The 24,702-nt window shown below is 48.2% G+C and overlaps 1 protein-coding gene across 1 annotated transcript in view; it reads left to right on the top strand.

Moving 5' to 3' along the window:
• Nucleotides 1-24,373, top strand: part of LMCD1 (LIM and cysteine rich domains 1) — a 58,847-nt gene extending 34,474 nt beyond the window's left edge. Inside the window, 5 exon segments of the mRNA XM_034997972.1 lie at nucleotides 1,010-1,265; nucleotides 7,880-8,209; nucleotides 21,526-21,552; nucleotides 21,554-21,742; nucleotides 23,692-24,373. Of these exon segments, the coding sequence (XP_034853863.1) occupies nucleotides 1,010-1,265; nucleotides 7,880-8,209; nucleotides 21,526-21,552; nucleotides 21,554-21,742; nucleotides 23,692-23,850 (961 nt within the window). The 3' untranslated portion in view covers nucleotides 23,851-24,373.
• Nucleotides 24,374-24,702: the final 329 nt, after the last annotated feature.

Raw genomic sequence — 24,702 nt, 5'->3', positions numbered from 1 at the left:
GTTGCAGGTCTTGACGTTGCTCACTTTACTTAACAAGTTCTCAAATCTCATGCATGAGAGCAGCTGAGATACAGCAGGCCTCAGGTGTCAGGCCGGAAAGGGAGGGAAGCGGTCTTCCTCTATACCGGGAACACTCTGGATTTTGAAACCTTAACAGCATGGCACAAAGCAGCCAGATGCTTTAGTTTTTAATTGTCAGACAGAAGCATCAGGCTTTCGAGTGAATTTGACGCTTCCCCAGGATGCTTTTCCTTCTCTCAGCCTCACCACAAAGCCTTGCCAGTGAACATCAATCTCTCCAGCCCACGGGGTTTTCTGAGCTCATTCCCTTACCCCCTGGGTCCTATCCACCCATTCCTTGAAGAAAATTTTCAGCTGTATTCTAACTTCACTATGGTTGCTAAAGAGTTGAAAGCTGCTAAAGTTCCAAGGCTCATGAATCTTGGGAGATAATTTCAATAATTCCTTAGAGCAGAGGTCAGCAATTTTTTTTTTTTTTTACAAAGGACCAGATCGTGGATATTTTAGGCTCTTTGGGTCACACAGTCTCTGTTGCAATTATTCAAGTCTGCCGTTGTAGCCCAAATGCATCCACAGACAATATGTAAGTGAATGAGCATGGCTGTGTTCCAATAAAACATTATTTACACAAGGAGGTTGTGGGCCGGGTTCAGCCCACAGGTCATAAAGACTCCTGCTTTTGAGCATCTCTAATGAATGAAACAGCCTTTGCTGTCACACCCAAAGTGAGTAAAAATGTGCTGTTCTTTTTACCAGCAAAAGTCACATCCTACATTCCCTACAGATAGACTGATAGTTTCCCAAATGCAGTTCCCAATCCCAGAGGCCTTTTGATCTCAGGTTACCATTTGTCTTGCTGCCAACCCTTCCAAGTTACTAAAGTCGAACCTTGAACTTGCTTTCAAAAAGGCAGATGCTACCAGCAGGAGACTCTGCTCTTCTTCTCTGGAGATTGATCTCACATGTCCCAATTAACCTCTCACCCCAGGAAAATATGCAAGTCATGCAAATGCAGCCACGAAGACCACTGCTTCAGCTCTGAGCTGGAAGACGATCGGAAAATTGGCCGCTTGCTGATGGACTCCAAGTATTCCACCCTCACGGCCCGGGTGAAAGGTGGGGATGGCATCCGGATTTATAAGAGGAATCGGATGATCATGACCAATCCCATTGCCACTGGGAAAGATCCCACCTTTGACACCATCACCTATGAGTGGGCCCCTCCTGGAGTCACCCAGAAACTGGTAAGGCAGCTTCCTCCAACCAAGTGGTTGTTTTCCTATCCTTGTACATGTTCGTCATGCCTGAATGTCAAAGATGAGGTAAGAAGAGGGCGAGATTATAGAAATGATAGGAATAGCTCTAGTTCTGAACCTGCTCCTGCCTCGCTGTGTGATTTTGAAGTGAAAATTCCCTGGGCCTTGGTTTTCCTCATCCATGAAACGGATAAAAGTGTCTCTATGAATTCCAAGGCCCTTCCAGCTCTAGTCCAGGGTCGTCCATGGTTCCTTATGGGCTCCCCACTTCTGAACAAAGGATGGTTTATCATTCCAAACTCTCAGAGTGCTTGTCTTCATGTGTGAGATGTTCATTTCCCCTCAAAGTGGCCTGGGATATACCCATTGCAGGCCTGTGGGGGAGCAGAGAAACAGTTCTATCCCCTCTCCAACAGCAGAGGCCTCTTGGGCTTGGAAGGGAGAACCAAACTAGCTTTACACAACCCCAGGGAAGAGGCACCCAGAGAAGGACAAGGTCACACCCTGGCCACCCAACTACAAAGACCCATAACAAGTCCCCATGCACAGGCCTCAGCCCAGACCATTAAATCAGAAGCTCTAGATTGCAGGATCGCCATCACCAGACATGGGCATTTAACTCCTCAGGTAATCCCACATGCAGCCACCTTCAAGACCCAGCGGACCAGACCAGTACCCCTCAAATTTCAGCAAGCATATACGTCATCTGGACAGCTTGCTGAAATATATCCAGTAAGCTTGGAGCTGGTCCTGAGACTCTGCGCTCCTGACACTCTCCCAGGTGATGCCGATCCTGCTGGCCCCCAGACCTCACCTGGAATAGCAAGGGCCTAGGTGATTTCCACAAGTCAATGAGATTAAAAAGGTCCTACAGTTTTAGAGATGCAAGCCTGGCATTTTAATTAAATCTCTTCTGGGGAAAAAGGAAAGTCTTCAGAGTCCTACATGGTCATATCCCCACAGGCTCCTCCCACAGCTCCGGCTATGACCCCTCACTCATTACCTTACAGTGCCCTGACCTTCCTCTTTCCTGCTCTGGAACGCTCTAGGCTTTTGCGCTCCTCAGGGACTTTGCACTTGCTGTTCCCTCTACTTGAAATATCCTTTTCCTGCTCTTTGCATGGCTGGGTCTTTCTGACAGTCAGGTCCCAGACAGGCCTTCCCTAACCACCCAATCTACAGCAGATGCCACCTACCCTCCAGCTACATTTTTTCTCTCTCAGTTCTCCAGTGTTTCTTTAGAAGCTTTGATTGCAAGGTATCTTATGTGCAACTTTGCTTAGTTATCATCTCTCTCACTGGAGTGAAACGAGGCCCACAAGGGCAGACACCATGCCTGTCCTGTGCAGCATCCTATCCAGCACCTTGCACCATGCAGGACACATAGTAGGTTTGATGAGTATTTATGCTATATCACCCTTCTGGCCACATGTGGTCCATGGACTGACACTGCCACAAAATCCTGTGATTGGCCCACAACGAGAGGTACAGAAATTGAGAAGAAATGCTGGGGAAATTTAGTAGCAATTGACATCCAGGCATGTGATCAGAGACCTCCTCTCACTGAAGAGAATTCCACTGTGGTCAGACTCACGTGGAAATCTCAATGTGGCATGAGCTACATTCTCATCTCATGCAGTGAGCCCAGAAATCATTCTGCAATAGGTGGAAAAATCAAACAAACAAAAAAAAACTGATCCTTCACCATAGAGAGTCTGAGCAGCACAGTTCTAGGCTGTAGCTTAAGTGGGGGAAAGGAGGGGGACTCCCTTCTAGATCAAGTGGAGATTGGCAAGATGCTTTTTTAAAAGCTATACTTTTTGAAGACATATTTTAAAATAATATGTCAGCATTTGTGAGCTCAGCCACCCTGTGAAATAGGACTTATTTTACGTGTAAGGAAACACAGCATGGTTAATTGGCCTTCGCCAGTTGGAGGGGCTAGGCAGGGGCATATCCGGGCCACAGAGGGTGATGTCCAACAATAGCAGTGCTGGGACACACCGGGCGGCTCTGCATGCAGGTCTGCCTCCAGCACCCAGGTCTGGGTAAGCCATCAAGCAGGTCTCCAAAATGTCAGTGGAAACTAAAGCAAGCAGCTCGTAAAAGAGCTGGCTGTGGGCATCAGGAACTGGCTGGTGAAAACCCCAAGCGCTTCGGCCCCAGACTAATCAGAGGAAGGCATCGTCAGGCTGTGATTAATGCTGACTCATAAAACCACATGGTATAAAGGGCCCTCTGTCTGCCCCCCATCTGGCCTGCCTGAGCAAGTTGCCTTTCTGAGATTGGACAGTTCTCTCTTCCCATTCACCCTCCCAACGTTTTTTTTTAATTACCAAGTGATCAGGACTGATTATATTTTGGAAATGGGACTGGATCTTGCTGTCATCCTTCCCAACCAGAATGAAAAACAGAAAAATTCTTAAGCCTTTGAAGACTAGTCACAATAAACCTAATGGCTAATATTTATTGAGTACTTACCTGTGCCAAGCACTATGCTAAGAGCTGTACATGCATGGTCTCATCTAATTTTCCAACACTGTTAGGGATGGACTATGACTACACTTACCCACAGAGGGGGATGCTGAGGCTCCAAGAAGTGACACAACTAGCCAACTGTCCCATAGCTGGCTTAAATGGCAGAGCCAGGCCTTGGACTCGGGCCTCCCTCACTCCAAAGCTTAGGCTCTTCCCTACCAAGCCAGGCCAGGAGAACCAGACAGGTAGGAGGAGAGGCAGAAAGAAGCAGGTATCTTGGATTAGCACTTTTAAGGGAATAAGAATTTCTAAGAATAGGGAGGGACTTGGGCAAATCTTTGAAGGCTATCCAGGATTTGGGAGGAGGCAAGGAGGAAAAGATGAAGGGAACCAGCATCCATTGAGCATTCTGGATGGATGGATAGATAGATAGACAGACAGACATATAGATATATCATCAACACCTCACCACTCCCTACGTGCATAATAACCCCATTTTACAGGGGAGCAAACAGAGGCTTTTGAGGAGGCTCTGCAGGTGTGGCACTCATACCTCATCCTGTACTCCCATACCCATGGCAAACACTGCTGGTCAGTCAGGGCACTGTCTCTCACAGAGCCCTCATTGGGCCTCAGAATCCTCCTCAATACAGCACTCCGAGTAGCCACTATTGACTGGGATTGACATGTACCATGAAGCCCACTGACCGTCCTTGCCTGACAGCTGGAGAAGCAGAAAGAATAGGCAGGATCAGGTCTTCCGATTCCAGAGTCCATGCCCTTTCTACTGCCCAACCCTGGGAATAAAGCACCTTTCTTTCCCACTTTCCTCTCTGCCCTTTGATTCCTCTCCTGATAAAGCCCGATTCTGGGAACCTCTTCACCCAGGATGTCCCAGCCAGACAGCAGAGCACCAAATGACTCAGAAAGGTCCTCGTGAAAAACTTGAAACCTAAGCCAACCTTTCCAGCTGCTCCGAGAAAAGGCTTCTTGCTAAAGGTTTGGGGAACATGACCTTAATCAGCTTCCTGGAGAGATTCCTGAGAGATTCTCTTACAAGCTCTGAGCGGCACAGGCAGCTGACTCTGACCCAGCCCTCTGTCCCCATCATCCCCTTCCCAAGCCCACGCCAACCAATGTGGTTGTCTGAACGGCAGACTCTGATACCCTCCCCAGGGTCAGTGAGCAGAGTCTGCCGCAGGTGTGTCAGTCGGCTGCTGGGGCCAGCCAGACAGGGCCAGCCAGACAAGGCAAGCCAGGCGGGGCCAGCCATCACAGAACACACGCCAGGGGCAGCGGGATGCTTCGGTGCCCAGCTGGGGCTTTGAGCTGCGACAGGAACACTGGGTTCCTGGGGAAGGAACACTCCCTGTCTCCAGGGCCCTGCCCAGGAATCCTTTAACTCTGCGGGCCACAAACACCTGTGGCCAGGACAGAGCCAGGAAAGGACACTGAATGCAGGATCGACAAGCAGGTGGCCAGCACCTGCAGAGAGCCACTGCTGCAGGACTTCTACGGCAGTGTTTATTGTAACGCAAAACAGGGAGGGATACCTGCTGTTGAAGGCCGAGTCACAGACGTATCCAGGGACTGGGGGATGGTGGCCCTAAGCAGTGCTTACACAGCCTCCTCACCCTGCCCAAGACCAAAGGAAATTCCCTTAGAGATTGGAGGAAATCGTTTTCTCTTGGCAAATCATTCATCTTCTAGAGAAGTCATAGACACATGGTTGAGACCCAAGCTGCTGAGTACCAAACTGTCTCGACTACAGACGAGTCGTGGGAGCTTCAGGAGATTCCTTCTCTGTGCCTCAGTGTTTCGAGGGGTAATATTAATTCCTTCCTCCTAGGGGTTCTGTGAGAATTAGATGGGTTAGCATGGGTCAGGCACCTAGAAGGGTGCCCGGATCATAGGCACCACCATGCCTTCAACCACTCAACCTGGGGGGGGTCAGCAGCCTCTGTAGGAGAAGAGGTTACGCTCCTCTCCCATGAGCTCCATCAGCCATGCAACTGGAACTGCTTCAGCACTTGGAATGAATGAGGTGATGGCCGAGTCTGGGTGCTCATTCTGGCACAGTGAGCAATGCTCTTGTTTCTACTTCTCCAAAATCCTTCCTTAGATCCTGGGAGCAGGGCAGGCCCCAGCACAAAATTGGAATGGCTGTGATAGGTATTTGCCCCCCCCACAGCCCGTCTCGTTGGCCTTAACCCGTCTCCCCAGGGCCCTGTGCCCTGCCCCAGCCTGTAGGCTGCTGGTCTGCTGCTTTCCCTGTCCTCTGAGGGTCACATCCTGTCCCGCCACCCACTGTCCCCAGAGAGGCCCCAATCCTCAGATGTCCGGCTTCACACTCACCCAGGAGGACCTGTAAAAGTGCTCACTTCTAGGCCCCTCACAGACTCCCAAATCAGAGTCACAGTGTCATCCAGTGATTCTTATGCACTCCAAAGTGTGAGACTAGATTCTTCACACCTACCTGCCTGGCATGGTCGTGTTGGAAGCCCCCTGCAATTTCATACTGACCCAGAGAAAAACCACATCCCCCCTGCCTTCCCCAGAGTCAGGACTCAGCCCTTTCCAGACACGCAGTCAGCTGAGTGGCCCCCTTGTGCTTCTTGTTCTTCCATGTGTGGGGACTCAGGGTCTTGGCCTCTTGGGCCAACCAGAATCCATGGACTCCTTGAGCCACTTTCCTGACCTGTAGACTTGGGTTGGTGCTACCACTTCTCTCTCATAGTTGAGGTAAGGACTGAGTGAGGTCACCACAGAATTCTCACAGGGGTCAGGACCCTGAAGATCATGCAGTCTGTCTACCCCAAACTTTGCAAATGATGAAACTGAGGCCCAGGGGGTTTGGGTGCTTTCTCAGTCTTACACAGAGAACAACAGCAGGGCAGGAGCTACAACCCCACATTTTCTGACACCCCAGGACTCTGTCCACCACCTAGGCCATCTCCTGTATCTGGCAAAGCACCTGGAAAAGTGCTGGGGACTGTGCAGATGAAGGGATAGTAACAGGGTATGCCATGAGCCCACAGAGCCAGAAGAAGCCTCAGCCAGATGTTCCAGGATCTAGGACGGAGCCCCCTAGGGGGCATCCACAGCTGTCACTCACTCCATGAGTCCCATGGGAACGTGGGTCACCTGCCTCTCCCTTCTCCAAAACTGCTCTCATCCGGAATGCATTTATTATGAAACTCAGCAAACCAGGCTCTGGACTAGTACACCCCTCCCTCTACTTCCTCACCCCTACTCCCCAACATCAGGCAACAACAAGGGGGTGTCATTATGAATTGCTATATGACTTTCCATGTTGATTCACACAATTCAGTTCCAAAATGAGTCCAGCCCCAAGTGATGGGATATGGGGCAGGCAGGTTCCAAGAGGGTTAATAAGGAAACAGCCACCTGGGCAGTGGGAATCAAGCAACCTAGTGGGGGTGTCAGGGTCACAGTCAGGGGCAAGCCCAGACGCCAAGAACAGTTGTCAAGGAAAACAATTTGCCTTTCACACTTTCTCATGCTGTCTGGCCTTGACCTTTATCTCCCCCTAATCTCCCCATCCCTGGCAGCCACCCAAGTATAAGATTACTGTTCACTTAAAAAAAAAAAAAAAGCCAAATTGGACAGTTATCTATGGACATATTAATATTCAGATGGTTATCAGTCATACTGATGTGGAAATGTTATTACCTTGAGACCTTGTCAATTCATTCTATTAGAAGGTGCCTTTGCCTGTTTTTAAATTAATAAACCATGAAATACCTTATGCCTATAATGATTTAATTATACTTTTCTAAGAAAAGCAATTTTAAGCTAGATTGACTTTTTTTTTTTAATTAGGAGCATTGCCATGAGGTGAGTGAAGTAAAAATGTTCAGTGTTGAAGGAAACCAAACCTCTATCTCAAAGTCCGTGAATCTAAAATGAACACTGACTTAAAGTACACCATTCTCATCCAGAAACTTATTTAGGCCTCTCTGGGGTGTTGCCAGATTCACAACATTGCGGCCTTGACCGTCCTCAGGTTCTGCAGAAAACCCGAAGAAGCTGGAAACTTCGCCCGTTCCAGATCTCTGCGTGGGTGCCTGCAAATCACAGTTGCTTTATCTCCTCCCCACTAGGGCCTGCAGTACATGGAGCTCATCCCAAAGGAGAAGCAGCCAGTGACAGGCACCGAGGGTGCCTATTACCGCCGCCGCCAGCTCATGCACCAGCTCCCCATCTATGACCAGGACCCCTCTCGCTGCCGTGGACTTCTGGAGAATGAGGTGAAAGTGATGGAAGAATTTGTCAAGCAGTACAAGAACGAGGCGCTGGGCGTGGGAGAGGTGGCCCTCCCTGGGCAGGGGGGCTTGCCCAAGGAGGAGGGGAAGCAGCCGGAAAAGCCAGAGGGCACGGAGACCATGGCCCCAACCACCAACGGCAGCATCGGCGACCCATCCAAAGAATACGTAAGTCTCTCCCCGGCCTCCTGGTGTGGCTGAAACCACCAGGCTCAGGGCTTGCGCGGTTGGGGCCCCAGCTCCAGGCTTTTCCCCTCATTCATGCATCCATTCATGTGTTCATCCCGCCAGCAGCTATGTGGTGCTCATTTACTCTGGGCCAGGCACTGTCTGCGGAAAATAACACACGATCACCGTGCTTGAGAGGCTCATCGTCCAGGGGAGGTCCCAGACTACCAAACTGTCACAGCTTAGAGAAGGGGCATCAAACCTTGGCTGGGGTGAGGGTCAGCTTGGAGGAGGAGCTGGGGCTCAGCCTGGCCTGGAAAGAATAACCAGGATGCATCCAAGTCTTCAGGCTTGGCAGGGAAGCCCTGTGCCACCTTATAGAGATGAGCATGTACAAAAGTTCCAGAGAGCACGGTGGAGCCAGAGGCCTGAGCAGAGTCCCATGTGACTGAAAGCACGGTGTGCTGGGGGGGTGTGGGGACACGAGGCTGGCCAGGTCAGCAGGGGCACGCTTCCTAAAGCGGCAAGCCATCCATTCGTCCCTTGAGTATTGACTAGCCTGTACTCTCCGCCAAGCCCCAGGAAATCAAACAGGCAGAAGACCCTGTCCCCACATAGGAAAATAGCAGGGATATTGGACATCCCTCTGAGGGCCACGGGGAGCTATGGCAGGCTGTCGGTGGGAGGCGTCACAGGATCTGAGCTGTGCTTTGGTAGCATCCTCGAGTAGCGTGTAGAAGATATGCTGTAAAGGAGTGAGCTCCTGGGGGCTGTTTGAGAAAAATTGCAGAAGCCAGAGTGTCTCGTGGATTGGTTTGCCTGAATCTGCCCCACAGGAGGTAAGAGGACTAGCTTGAGACAGGTGCCACCAAGGACTGGTGTTTACTGTTTCCTGGCCTCTGGCCCCCTTCTACCTTTTGCCCTCTGCCCCTATCAGCCAACTGGCCTCAACTGCCTCTATTTGGGATTTGGAGATAAATGTCCCAATACAGGGAGCCCTCAAGCAAATTACCTGCCTTGCTGCTAACAGGCTGGCAGGCACCTGTGTGAGCCAGACATCCCAGGGAGATGGCAGCCCCAGTGATGCTGTCACTACATTCAGAGAGGGCCAGGCTCCTTCTTCCCTGCAGTGACTCAAACTTGTCATCCAAAACCTGCATCCTGTACGTCCAATCTCCATGTGTTGGCCCATTCATCTGGGATTGCCATCCAGTGAACTATGGCCTCACACTGTTAATCTGGAACTTTTTTTTTTAAAGATTTTATTTATTTATTTATTTGAGAGAGAGCACAAGCAGCGGGGGGAGAGGGCGGGGGGAATGAGGCAGAGGGAGAGGCAGAAGCAGACTCCCCACTGAGTAGGGAGCCCAATGGGGGACTTGATCGAGGACCCCAAGATCACGACCTCAGACGCTTAACTGACTGAGCCACCCAGGCGCCCCTAATCTGAGAACTTTAAGACAAAAAACAAAACTTATTTTCCCTACCACAAATTTGGAAATATGTTGAAAAGACCTATTTTTTCAGGAAGAATACATGTCCCAGCAACTTAAAAAAAATTTAGATCAGTTACCATGTTTCATAAATTAGTCTCCTCTCCATCCAGCTCTCTATCCAAATAGTCATCGGTCCTTAAAGCATAAATACCACCTAATTCCAAGTTGGAGGGCGATCTCTTTAAGTCATTGTGACACTTCCCAATTGCCATTCCCAGGAGAGATATGCTGATCTGAGAATGTATTTTATCCTCTACTCAGCCCCACATATTTGCACAGCAGGGAAGTGGGGCAAAGGTGGCCTGAGATGCCGGGTCTCTGCCTACCGTTAACTTTAGGAAGTAGTTGTGACAGTTTGGAAGTATATAAACAACAAGATCAGACAATGAACAGGGAATTTGAAGGAAGCCAGTATTGGTTGGGCTGGGCTGGCTGGGGAAGACGGCCTTCTCCTTCCTTACCCTAACCTCAATCTTGCTTAGATAATTAGTCATGTAATTAGTGGATTCAGGTCTGTATGTCATGTATGTATGTCACCTCTAGGTGCTGCTGGCTTGTCTTTTTCATCTCTGTATCTTCAGCAGGTGCCACTGACAGAATAGTAGGTGCTCAATAAATATGTGAACCAGGAATGAATGAACAAATGGATGAATAAGTGAGTGTTCTAACTAAATAGAGCCTCAAACGATGGAGACAATCTAGATGGCCATATTGCCCAGGAGGATGATGGGATTCAAGTTCACATTTATTAAGCACCTGCTCTGTGCCAGATACCTGTCCACTCTTTCAAGGTCTTTGTTTAATTCACACAATTGCCTAGTGGGGTGAATTTCACCAAACCCATTTTACAGGTGTGGAATCAGAGATTCAGAGATGGTAGGTAACTTTTCCAAGGTCCCATAGTTTCTAAGGAGTAGAACCTGGATCCGATACTTGTCCTACTATGTGATGCAGAGTTATAAAACCCTGCTTATGATCTGTTCCAGGAAGAAAAAAGGCTGGGTGCTTATTTATAACTCCCTGTTTATCTCCTTGAATCCAGGGAGCAAATCCTATAAAGGCAGCTAGATAGACAAAGAATATAGATAGGGTGTCCCCAGCAACCCCAAACTTAGTTGTGGATGTATGCTCCCTGCACTGCTCTGCCTTAGCCCAGTGAGTAGCCGCATTAAGTGGACATGGGTGCTGGCCATCCTGTGTGCTTTGCCTTCTATTTCTCATAAAAGGGCAGTGTAGGACAGTTTACCAGAGCCAGGCATCAGGCAGGAATCCTGATTTTTGCTCCCCTGATGAGGATAATGAACTCTGCCAGAAGTGGCTAGGGCGTTCAATTTGAGAACCCAGATGTGGGGAGGAAATTGTAGAACTCAGACTGACACCCCAAATCCAAGTGGTGATTTAGGGGAAAAAATGGAAGCAAAAGGAAGGACACATTAAACCTATTTTCCTAGAACTATATTGGTGACATAGTATGGTTTATCATCCAAAGAATGATCATTATTACTATCGTTAGCAGCTATGTGTGGCAGGCTTTCTCTGAATCAAGGGTAGCGCTAAGCACTAGAGTATCTGATTTAAAGCTCCCAACCACCCAAGAACTTAAAAAGAAAAGCTGTGGGATTTGAACCAACCTGTCAGACCCCAAGTCCATCTTTTCTGTTGCCCAAAGCTTGTTCCTTGGAAAACTAATGGATATTAGGCCATAAAGGGGTTACATGGCCATGTAAGTTTAGGAGACATGAGAGTGACCAAAACTACATGGGTTTCTTTGTGGTAGGATTTTCTGAGAGCCTCTGGTAGGCTGTGGCAATGGTTCTCAAACTTAAATCACCCAGAAGACTGGTTAAAATCCAGGGGGCTGGGCCCCACCCCAGAGCTCCTGCTTAGTAGGGGCAGGTGGGGCCAGAGACTCAGCTTTTCTACTGAGCACCCAGGTTGATGCTGGCGCTGGTCTGGGGGCCACCCTTTGAGAACCACTGCTAAGGAGTATAAAAATAATTTTATATATAAGCTCAGGAAAAATGATATCGCCAAACTGGCATATGGTGAGGATCGAAGAGATGACAACACAGGCATTTTCTAGATGTATTTGGCCTCCTGGCTTAGGGAGTCCAGCTTTGAGGACACTGCACAGCACTCTCCCAGTCCCCATTCCCCACTGAATGGTCCATGGGGAGTTCTGGAAACCCAGAACTGCTTTATACACTGCTTTATACCCCACGCAACCACACTACTCAGCAGCCTGAGGCCACAAGCCCCCTTTCCTCCGCACTGCAGTCAGCCTACACGGCAGGCGGTTCTCCAGTGAACTCGCTTGGCTCCGTCAAGCTGCTGTCCGCCTGTTACCATGGTGTCCTTCCTCAGAGAGCTTGGGAGGGGCCTGAAGCCAGCAACGGCTGAGTCAGACCCTGGAGTCCTCCTCACCAAGCCCATCCACCAAAATGTGCTCAGAGGAAAGGGTTATCCAAGACCCGAGGAACACTATTGCCAGAAGCCTTTTCCAAATCGCCCATGTGGAAATGCCCCCAGGGGCTGAGTTAGGGGTGAGGCCATAGAACAGTGGGTGGGCCAGACGGCTGGGGGGAACAGCACCCTCTGAGCCCAACTCCCCCGTGTGGCTGGGCCTTCGGGGTTATTCAGATCTGAGTCCAGCTCACAGATGTGCACCCCAGCTTTCCAGCTCCGGGCCCACACTCAGGCCCCCCTGACGGGACAGGGGAACCTCACATCAGCCGAGGCACGTCTGAGGAGTGAACCCAAGAGCTGTGGCTGCCCTTGCCTACCTCAGAGCAACCCTCTTCAAAAGCATCATTATTAAATTGAGGTTAAGAGATGCAGGACACCTGGGAAATGCTGTCGGAGGTATCTGTCTTCATGAGGAGACACCACAGTAGAAAAATCCCAAGGGCTAACAGTCCCTGTCACCCGAAGTGTGCCCTCTGAATCAGTGAGGCCAATTAAAAACCCAAAATATCTCACCTCCCTCTTTTACTTGCCCCATGTGTATATGCTGGCAAGGAAGGGGGGCAGGTGGGAGGGAAACTGTTAATGTCTTCGAACCCTCAGCAGGCTCATTCATGTCTTCGAACTCTCCTAACAACTAGCAGGAGAGGTAGGGGTTGTTACACCCATTTCGCAGATGCGGAACCTGATGCAGAGAGAGGTTAAGAGGCTTGCTGATAAGAGGTGGGGCTGGGACTCCCATCCCAGGTCCTTGTGTGTCACCAGCCCTGAGGAGTATGAGCAGCCCTGGGGTGGGACCAACACCACAAAGGTGTGCTCATTTATGTTTGTTTGCTGGATGAGCAACAGTGTTTGGAGTCACCCACAGCCCAATCCAGTGAAGAATCTGGGGGCCTCTTGTCTGCATGCCAAGAACAATGGAAGGACTTGCCCACTGCACCCCAGTCTCACCCACCATGAGTTCTCCTGGGTTTGGAGGGCTTCAGAGGGCTCCATGGCCAGGGAACTGCCAACTGCAGCAACCTGGAACATTCGCTCCAGAATGGATAAGCTCCATATCGACTTTCCAGGCCCTCTGCTCCCCACCTCTCCCACCTAGATGGAACCTATGAGCGCCTGGGCCGCGAGGGCAATGACCTCAGTGCTCTGATTGTTAACAGCCCCACCAAACCATTTCCCCGCCTTTAGAATGCTTACTTGCTTGATATTTTCTCAGAAATGAAATATACGGATTTCCTGGGCGTGGAATTTCCGCCTCTCCCTACACCCCAAACTTGTAACTGAAGGAAGGGGAAAGAAAGCCAGAACATAGCACTCGGAGTAATCCCCACCCTTTAGTGTTTATCATCCCTGCCGGTGCCCCCCACCCAGCCCCTTCCCCTCAGCACCCCTCCCACCGAGGTCTGCCTCTCAGATGGAAACTTACAGCAGCTGGCTGCTCAGCCCGACTCCTGCCCCAACAAGGGACATATTTGTGGGCAAGGGACTTCCAAACCTTTGTGCAGCAGATGTTTGGCTTGTGGGCTCAGCAGGCTGGCTTTCCTGCCAGCCCCTCTCTGGGAATTTGAAACCAGTGCCCCACCCCCGTATCCTGAGCCCTGTCTGAGCTGGAGAACCCAGGCCAAAAGGCCCAGGAAATCACCATGGTTACCAAGCTTCTCAACATCTGCCTCCCTCCTTCTTTACAATGGAGATATTTTAATGACATTAAAGGGATTTTTTTTTTCCACAGAAAATTCCCTTTATCCCATTTTTTATGCTATAAATACTTTTCCATGTTGCCACATAGGCTTCACAAGCATCTTTTTTTTTTTTCTTTTTTTCTGGAGTGGGCTGCATCATATTCCATTGACTAAAACAGGAGCTGGCAAATTTTTCCTGTAAAAGGCAGATGGTGAATATTTTAGGCTTTGCAAGCCATACGGTCTCTGTCACAACTACTCGCTCTGGCCCTGTGGCCCTAACGCAGCCATAGACCATAGATGGGATCTAAACCAATGACTATGGCCGTGTGCCAATAAAACTTTATTTGCAAAAACAAGTGGTGGGCAGGATTTGGCCCACAGATGTAGTTTGCTCACCCCAGAACTCGAACCACTGTAAAAGATGGTTACTAGCTTTTTATGAATTACTTTGATTTTATCCAACTTTATTTTGCCATTATATAGGTTAATAGGATGACGATGATGATGATGATGTCGGCTGCTATCCCTTGACTATCTAGATTGTGCCCCGGCACTATGCCAATGGCGTCACATAGTTGTTGTTTTTTGTTTTTTTTTTTACTGAATCCTAAGAATTCTCCTACAAAATCTAATTTCCCCTTTTCTAGTCATCTAGCTTGTGAGTGGTTAAGCCAGAACTGGAACTAAGGCCTGCCTTACCCCAAGCCCCACAAAGACTCCAGTGAATGGAAGCTTCTATTTCCTTAGCAACCACGCAGCTGCAGGCACTTCGCACAGCCATTGCAACAGAGACGATCCCATGTGAGGGATCCTTTGGCGGGAAGCCAGTCCTTGCCTATACACTCATCAAAGCTGGATTTGAGAACACCCCGGGCTGATGGCCTCTCTTCCGAGGGTAGCATTTATGAAGCCTTCCTGGCTCCGTGTTCCCCCTTTATCAGATAACCAGTGAGGAGGGAGAGTCAGTTAGAAATGCCTAACATGTTACCTTGCTCAGCAGAGAGCCCCAGATTCAATAATCTGCCCCAAGAAGGAGCATGAGGTGAAATGGCTGGCCAACAACAGTGACCACTGTATGTAAAGCATCTCCCATGAGCCAGGGCCTGCCCTATGTTCCTAATGACGAAACTGAGGCTCAGAGAGGTGGGTGACTTGTCTGAGGGCTCACTGATGAAGAAGCAATGGCACGGCTCTCATTCCAAAGCCCATCACCCTAACCACGGCGCCCAGCCTGCCCAATCTGTCCTGTGAGGAATCTCAGGAAGATGACAGGGTTGGGGGAACAGAAAGCAAGAGTCTAAAGATGCCAGAAATGACACTGGGCCAAAAAAGGAAAGAAAAATAAGAAAAAAAAAACCTCTGGAATACATGAGGCTGCAAAGATGGTGAATAATCACCATAAGAGGAAATGGGGAGATGCTGTTTATAAATAAATTGTTGAGTATTTGTGTTGGAAAGAACCCAGCGCCTGAATTCAAGGCCCTTGTGTTAATATTTACTGTATTGTAATAGTGAGATTTTCACAAGGCACTCTGGGTTTAGACTGAGTAGGCCTTTGGAAAAGAGCCTTCCAGAAAAGAACAGAATGACTGGGACAGAACTTCTGGCAACCCCAAGAGAGAGATTATTGCTGGTTCAGAGGGTTCTCCATATCTGTTGACATTCTCTGAAGGCCAACACAACTCCATCCTTAGAGACAGTTCTTTGGCCACGTAACCCTTGGCCACTGTCCCTAACCTACTGTTGCCTAAAACACTTTGTGACTCAGTTACTCCCATTTCAGAAGCCTTAATGATTCTGTTTGCCCACATTGGGTGTTCTTGTCATCTAATGCTGAATATCAAACCACCCCAAGGTATAGAGGCTTAAAAAAAATAACATCTGCCCTGCTCACAAATCAGCAATCGGGCAGGGTTCAGTGGCGGATATCTTATCTCTGCCCATGTGGCATCATTTGGAACAGCTTGTAGGCTGGGAGCTGGAGGCTTGTGAAGCTCGTTGTCTCACTGGTCTGTGGCTTCGTTGCTAGGAAGACACAACCAGCTGGGCTGGACCAGGCAGGAAGGGGCTCCTTGGGCCTCTTCCCCTCTCTCTGTGTGGCTTCTCCACAGGGTTGCCCTCACAAAGAGGTCTCGGGATTCCTTTCCTGCCTGCCCAGGGCTCCCAACGTGTGTATAGAGAGAGAGATCCCAGTGGAAGAGACTGTGTTGTCTTTTTTACGACCTACCTCAGGAATCGGTAACATCCCTCCCACTACATTCTGTTCAACAGAAGCAAGTCATTAAGGAGGGTCAACAATCAGAAGAAGGGACTTAGACATCCATGGGTTGGAGGAGTGTCCAAGAATTTGCCAACATTTCCACACACCATGACCAAGGGAACCTCAACCCTACGGGGTCTTAGCTCCCGAGGCAGCAACATCTAAAGTGTTTCTCAGCTTTCTCCAAGCAGGTGTTTTAACACTTGACAAAGGCCCAAAGTACAGAATTTTCAAACCCTTTCATTTAGACCCTTTTCATTCAGAATCTCTCACCATTTGAACAGGGACAGGGCCAAACTTCAGTGGCACAAGGAGAAACTTCACCTTTGTTCCACCAATGAAAGATTTGTGCCACACCTCCTCCCTTCAAGGGGGAAATAGTCTGCAAATTAAGCTATGTGTCAAATGTTAGAAAGATTCTCAAGGGCAAGCTCTGATTTTAGATGGTTGAGAGTATGAATAAGAACCAATTGATAGGATAGCGATAAGTGTTCTTCTCAATGCCTTTTAACATAGTCCCAAGGGACTTTTACTTGGCCACAGTATCTCCTTCATAGGGAAAGTAGTCTGAGAATGACCACACTGGGCTTTCTTAAAAATTGTCTAGAATTTAAGCATCCCAGGAATTCAAATTGGCTTTTGGGCTGTAACCGAACTAAATTGGTGGTATCATTTCTGCTGAGCTTATTTTTAAGGTCATTTTTAAACACTCTATGATAGTGGTTCTCAAACTGAGTCCCCTGACCACACCAGCATCCCCGGGAGCTTGCGGATTCCTGTACTTCATCCCAGACCTGTCTGAATCAGACACTCTGGGTGTGGGGCCCAATGTCTGTTTTAACAAGCCCTCTAGGGGGTGCCAGGGCAGACTCAGGCCTGAGCACCACTGTCTTACAGGGGGTGGTTTGGGAGAAGGGACTGACTGTAGCTGAGTCTGGGGTAGTGATTGACAATGCAGTTCACGCAACTCTACGCTCTGGCTGTGCACAGATGGAAAAAATGGAGATGGGGAAAAAACAAAGCTCATTGATGGGAGGAATAACCTCCTTTCAATATGCGTGATCGTGGTATTACGGAAAGAAACCCCAGGCCTCCAAACCAAAAGCACATCCTGCCTTCAACATGTCTTTGTCATCTTGGGAAAGTGACTTAACCCCTCTGAGCCACAGGCCTCTCCTCTATAAAGAGGACTGGAGTAGGGACAACAGGAGATTTTAGCTACCTATTATTGAGCCCTTATAAAGTCCATTAACTCTATTATCTCATTTAATCCCAAGAACAACTATATGATGTTAATATTATTAGAGTCCTCATTTGATGGGTAAAAAAAACTAAAGCACAGAGAGGTTGGGTAACTTGCCCAAGGTCACATAGCTAGCCCCACTCTCAGCCACCCGCTGCAATTTAGAAATTGTCAACTTCAGTACCAAGGTTGTAGGAGAATAAGTTTGTGCAGAGAAAGGCAAGGCCAGGATCATAGGAACCAAGCAAGCTAAGCATTCTGACTCTTGGTTGCCAGCCTGCCCCTTGTGACTGAGGGGCCACCAGGCTGACAGAACCGGGACACTGTCAGATCTATCCTTTGAGATGACAGGGAAAGGAGCACAGAAAATCAGAGGCCTGAGGAGGAAATTGGTTCCTGACACATACTGACAGGGCTCATTACCCGGACATCTTGTTTTCATAAAATGGCAGTGACACTGTTTGCTTTGAAAAGGGCAGTCTCCTGGTAGTAACGAGGCCATAAGTCAGGGATGCCGGGGGAACAATGAAGGAAGGGACACTCCTCATTGAGGGAGGCCCTTGAGACAGCGCTTTCAGACATGGCGGGGACCAAGCTCTGCGGGCACAGATTATTCTCTCTTCCTTCCCCCTACACGCTGCTGCCACCACTGGAATTATCTCGCCATAGCGCGAACCAAATGAGTGCCCCCAGCCTCAAGAACCAGTAATGGTTCCCCATTACCTCCAGAAGTCGCAACCATAACCTGGGCTCATGGCCCCCAGACTACCTCCCTGACCTCCCATCCCTCTGTTTCCTTCTGTGGGGTGTGGGTGCCTTCCAGTGCTCCCCAGATGCATCCAGGTGCATTTGTATCCCTTTCCCTGCTTCCATGTTAAGCAACGTCTGGGAAATCTGGAGTCGGGAGCCCCACCGGGGTATCACAGTGATTCCCAACTGGGTGTTTGGTGGATTGACACTAAGTCCCTTCCGCGCGGGAGGAAAAGGGCTGGAAATTTCGTCCCGTGAAATACAGAAAGCCAGCCAGACAGAAAACTCACTTGGTGCTCATACAGCACTTGCCAAAGAGTTTACACTTCCCAGATGTGCCGAAGGGATGGTGAAAATAAATGAATGATGATTCATCACTTGTTTTTGGTTTAGACCCTCTGATGAGCTCCATGGGAGCTGGGACTCAGTCATGTGCAGGGGAACAGGGTTTTCATTGTGGTGAAGGACTCACACCATTCATTCGTGGGGGCATAACTGAAACAGGTCTAGCACATTCTAAGGACCATCGTCAGGCAGTCTGGATCAATTAGCCAAACACATTTTTTATCTAGCCATTCATTCAACAACTACTGTGCTTAGGGACTCCTGTCAGTACATGGGCGTTCCTCGTCATTTGGCTTTCTCTCCCTACTTATCATCATCATAACTTTTATTTCCTCTTTGTATACAAGGAATATATATTAAGTATGTAATTCAAGTCTATAACTTAAGAATGCCAAGTGTTTAGGCTCTTAACATATGCCTACTCATCTTTGCATGGCAAAATAATATTTCTGTTTGGGCTGACCTATAATTGATGCTTAGTCAGATCGAGTACTCATCTAAAGCCAGGCTCTGCAAACATTTTCTATGGAGGGCCAGGTGGTAAATATTTCAGGTGTTGTAGGCCAAAAGCCAAAACTGATGATATCATGTAGGTACTTTATGTAACAAGAGAGAAAACAAATTTCCACTGAGTTTTCTGTTTCTGAAATTCAAGATCTAATAATATCATTAAGCATAGGTTTTTGTAATACGGGTTATATTGGTCAGCTCGGGCTGTCATAACAGAATGCCACAGACTGGGTGGCTTAAATAACAGAAATTTATTTTCTCATCGTTCTGGAGGCTACGTGTCCAAGATCAAAGTGCCGGTGCAATAGGTTTCTGATAAAGCCTCTCCTCCTGGCTTGTACATAGCTGCCTTCCCAATGTGTCTTCACACAACATTTCCTCTGTGTGTGCACAGAATGGGAGAGAGGGGGATTGGTCTCTCTTATTCTTATAAGGACACCAGTCCTATCTGACTAGGGCCCCACCCTTATGACCTCATTTAACCTTAATAACCTGCTAAAAGGCCCTATGGCCAAATACAGTCACATTGGGAGTTAGGACTTGAACATAGGAATCTGGGGTGGGGAGGGACATAATTCAGTCCATAATATAGGTCCACTAATGAGAAAAATGGAATTCTTTTTTGGGAGAAAACATTTCACTGAACTGGAGTTCAAATGTAAAATCCATTCTTAGCTGGTGGATCTTACGGTTCCAGGCAGCAGCAGGGTTTGGCCATGGTTGCAGTTTGCTGGCGGCTACACACAGTGCAGTAGAAAGAACCTTGGCTTCCAGGTCAGGCTTGGCCCCTGTTCAAATCCCATCTTTGCCTCCTGTCAGCTGTACATTACTGAGTAGCCACTGAATCTCTCTAAACCTCAGTTTTTCTATGTCTGGAGGGAAATAATGATTTCCTTAAAAGGGAGCTAAATTAGGAGGGGAAGTAACTTTCCAAGGTTTCTGTAAGGGGTATTAGTAAGGCATGCACAATCCTGAGCATAGTGCTGGACTTAAGGAAATGAGAGCACCATCATCTGCATCAGCATCACCAGAGTTGTGAGGAGCCAGAAATAACTCCAAAATGACTCAAAAGATTTGACGGGTTAAGTATGTACTCTGGATAGTATGTCATGAGAATGGCGATTAACCTCTGTGGTTTTCCTCCCAACATTATCATGACAACAACATCAGATCCCAGTTGAGGGACATGCTACAAAACACATGACCAGTACTTTTCCAAACTGTCAAGGTTATCAAAAACAAGGGAAGTCTAGGGGTGCCTGGAAGCTCAGTCAGTTGAGTGTCTGACTCTTGGTTTTGGTTCAGGTCATGATCTCAGGGTCATGAGATAGAGCCCTGCATCTGGTTCCTCGCAAAGCATGGAGCCTGCTTGGGATTCTCTCTCTCCCCCTCCCTCTGCCCCCCCACCTCCACAGTCATGCTTGCTCTCTCGCTCCCTCCAAAAAAAAAAAAAAGGGGGGGGGGGAAGTCTGAGAAGTCACAGCCAAGAGGAGCCTAAGGAGATGAGGACTAAATGTAATGTATCCTGGAATAGAAAAAGAACATTAGGTAAAATCTAAGAACATCTAAATAAAGTTGGGACTTTAGTTAATACTTACATATCAACATTGGTTAATTAATTGTGACAAGTATATCATATTACTCTAAGACATTAAGAACAGAGGAAATTGAGGTGTGGAGTATATGAGAGCTCTCTGTACTATCTTCACAAGTTTTCTGTAAATCTAGAACTCTTCTAAAACTTAAAGTTCATTAAAAATAATTATATATGGGTAAATGGGTAAAAGATCCATTCAAAGTACAAGGCGGTCCTGGATTTTAATGTAACCAGGATGAAAGGTTGATTGATATGGTTCAGACTCCACATTGACTTTTGAGAAACTACCACCTGTCCAGTTTTGGGATAGAATAAGGAAGAATCTCCATAGTTATCTGAAAAGCCTATTAAAATACTCTTCCATTCCTTTAACCAACTTCATACCAGTGTGAGGTCAGATTTTCTTCATATATTTCAAAGAAAACCACATAATGCAAGAGATAAGGAGCTACAGCAATTATGAGAATCCCGCAATCCTCTATTGAGCTAGTCAGTAAAGAGATTTACAAAAATATAAAGCAGTGCCTCTCTTCTCACTAAATTTTTCAGCTTGGGAAAACAGTTATTTTTAATTGTGAATATTTATGTTAACATGTCGGTTTATTATATTTAAATGAATTAATCATTTTTTATTCAGTTTTAATTTTTCTTATGGTAAATCTCAACAGCTATTATGCATATGAGCAAAAACTCTTTGGGGTTCTTAATAATTTGTTAGAATATAGAGGGTCCTGAGGATAAAAAGTTTGAGACTCCCTGAGCTAAACAACTACTTTATTTAGTCCTCACAACAATCTACTAGGTAGGCAATATTATTATCCCACTTTGAAGGTGAGAAAACTGAGGAACAGAGAGGTACAGTAAGCTGGAGGGCCCTCAGGAAGTAGAGAGACGAGTGGAAACTCGAACTCATGTCACAGTGTTCTCCTGACCATCTTGTGTCCCTGGTGCCCTCCTTGCCTTCTAGGTCTGTGAGTTCTGCAAGGGAGCGGCCCCCCGCCGACAGCCCTGTGGTCTACTCAGACAGGGCAGGCTACGGCAAGCAGTGGCACCCCACCTGCTTTGTGTGTGTCAAGTGCTCTGAGCCGCTGGTGGACCTCATCTACTTCTGGAAGGACGGCGCGCCCTGGTGTGGCCGCCATTACTGCGAGAGCCTGCGGCCCCGGTGCTCTGGCTGCGATGAGGTGAGAGTCGGGGCGGGGGGGTGCTGGGCAGTGGGGAGGGTACTCCCACTACTGTGGGAGAGGACCCAGAGGCCAAGGTGAGTGTGGCTCCATTGAGGACGTGATCCACAGATAGGAAAACTGAGGCTCAGAGCTCGCGTCCTGCCCTCGGCCTCTGTTTCCTCCTTTGCAAAGGGGGGCAGAAATTAGTTCACGCTCATGGGGTCGTTCGGGATGGGTCAGACACATCATTCTTGTCAGGTCTTATCCTTGGCACAATGCCTGGCACTTACTAAGTGCTCGGAAGAACACTCTGGGGGGAGCGGCGGGTGCCAGAAAGCAGACTGCCCACATTCAAACCTGGCTCTGCACGGTTAGTGGTGTGGTTACCTAACTTCTGTGCCTCAGTTTACCACTCAAAATGGGAGGAAAATAGGCCCATCCCAAGGGGTTGCTATGAGGATTAAATGAGATAATGCATGAAAACGCTTGGCACAGGGTCTGACCAAGGAATTAATAAATAGGAGCTACTAGTAGTCTTATAAGGTAATACGATAGGACATGATATAATACTAAAACATTAACTTAATACAATAGAGATGCCATGAAAGGGGTTTGACTCTCCAATATGAGTTCAGGCTAGAGGAACTCTAAGGTATATTAACAGTGACAATGATAATTATGATAATGGTAACTCCTGTCTGCATGCCTGTGATGACAGGAAACTCACTACCTTCATCGTTGGCACATATGAGGGTTAGAAATGTCGTCTTCATTTTGAGCCAGTATCTGCCTCCCCCCTCCTCCTACCTTCCACATGTTCCTCTCCTAGTTAAAGCCCTACAAATGTCTTACCTAATAACTGTGTGTTCGAGAGAGGTTAAGAGGGGAAAGGACTGTCGGCAGGCCTGTCCCACAACCTCATTTTTTCTTTTTAAGATTTTTTATTTGAGAGAGAGAGAGAGAGAGAGCGCGTGTGCATGAGCTGGGGGAGGGGCAGAGGGAGAGGGAGAAGCAGACTCCCCCCTGAGCAGGGAGGGCTCGATCCCAGGACCCTGAGATCATGACCTGAGCTGAAGTCAGACACTTAACCGACTGAGCCACTCAGGCGCCCCACCACAACTTCAGTTTTGTGAGGACCCCAGTATACTTAGAGTCGCAACACTCCATCCATTATTAAGGACTTACAATGGGTCAGCCATTTCCTCCATACTTGGTAGGTGACGTGCCATTTACATCTCACAGCGGTCTCTTAGGGAGAGACCATCATTATCTCCATTCTACATTTGAGAAGAGAACAGCTCAGAGAGGTCGATGACAGTCCCGTGGCCTCGGCTGTGTCTCAGTCACTACGCCAGGTACTTCATATGTAGTAACACATGTAGCACTCATAAAACCCTGTGGGATGGGTTGGTTTTATGTCCCCATTCCATAGATATGGAAACTGAGGCACAGAAAGATGAAGTGATTTGCAGCTGGCTCCCCCCAAATCATAAAATGCATTTAAATGCTGTTCTGCTCTCCTCAGGGATTCCTGAGCATATATATACATATATACATATTCCAAAGTGTTACTTTATTCCAAGCCCACGTGACCCTGTGTGACCTTGCTGTTGAAGACTGGCCATTGGCCCTTAGCTGTGGTTGGGCGGTCTTCACTGGGGTATGTAATCCCATCTCAGAACACAACTGGGCTTTGGACTGGAGCCAAAGAGTATTCTGGATGCTAGATAAGTAAAACGTGCCTGTGGCAGAGAATGGTTTTTTTTCCATCTAAGAAGCTAAGATGCAATCATGACCTGTGCCAAATACTGTACTTACTGCCTAAGATTTAGGTCAGAATCCTCCACTGATGCATTTAAAGGTCAAGACGAGAATGGGAGAGGAGGAACCACCATCTACAAGTTGTCCTCCACGCACTGTCTCTACTAGGGACAGAACCCAAGTCATGCATTTCCTCTGCTCCCCAGATCATATTCTCGGAGGACTACCAGCGCGTGGAAGACCTGGCCTGGCACCGAAAGCACTTTGTCTGTGAGGGCTGTGAGCAGCAGCTGAGCGGCCGGGCGTACATCGTCACCAAGGGGCAGCTTCTGTGCCCGACTTGCAGCAAGTCCAAGCGCTCCTGAAGGGCTGCCCATCACAGCCGGAACCCACAGGATCCCACCCGGAAGGAAGGCCAGGTGTGCTGAGGCCATCCTAAGGGTCTGATGTGCCAGCAGCAAGCAACAAAAACAGTGATATGTCAGTGGGGAGATATATACACACACACACACACACACACATACATATATTCTAGGTTGGGTGGTGGTAGATCCTTGAGGGTCAATAGTTTCAAAGCCAGCAATGTTCTGAGAAGTCTTAGAATGGAGTTTTGTTGTTGTTGTTGTTGTTGTTGTTTCCCAACTACCAACTAAAGACACGGCTGGTATCCTGCAAGGGATCTCTAGGAGTTTCCCAGAATACAGTTCTGGGTGATCAGATTACGTAGCTGTAGAATGTGCGTGCTTTCTCATGAACGTAGGGGCTCCTCCCAGAGCAGGCTGGGACCCCAACAATCATTTGTGGCTCCTTTTCAAATGGAATTTGAATTTTAAATAAAAAACCTTTTTTGGCATGATAAACGTATCAATAAAAGTTTTATGAAGTCCACATATGCCCCGGTGTAGTTATTTACACCGTGGCAGAGATTTCACGGTGTCCGGTGAGCTCTGTGACCCTGAGCGCTATATGGCAGGAGACACCCTAAGTGCTGCTGTGCCTCTTTGTCAACTGGATCTCATCAGATTTCTTTGAGAGTGTAGGTCCTCCAGGCCGGACCCCCACCCCCCAGTTCTAGGAAGCCCCAGATCCGTGATAGAACATGTCGTGTTTCCTGCTACACCGAAGAGCAGCGTCCGGGAGCTGGTCAGCTGCCCTCACAGGTAATGAGGGAACTCCTCCGGGAGTAAGACCAGGTGGAGTGCTGGGGAGCAGCCACG

This window comes from Mirounga leonina, unplaced genomic scaffold (assembly GCF_011800145.1).
Source record: "Mirounga leonina isolate KUSES-001 unplaced genomic scaffold, KU_Mleo_1.0 Mir_94, whole genome shotgun sequence".
Taxonomy (NCBI): Eukaryota; Metazoa; Chordata; class Mammalia; order Carnivora; family Phocidae; genus Mirounga; species Mirounga leonina.
The sequence above is the reverse complement of the archived record's forward strand: the minus strand, read 5'-3'. Positions and strand labels throughout refer to the sequence as shown.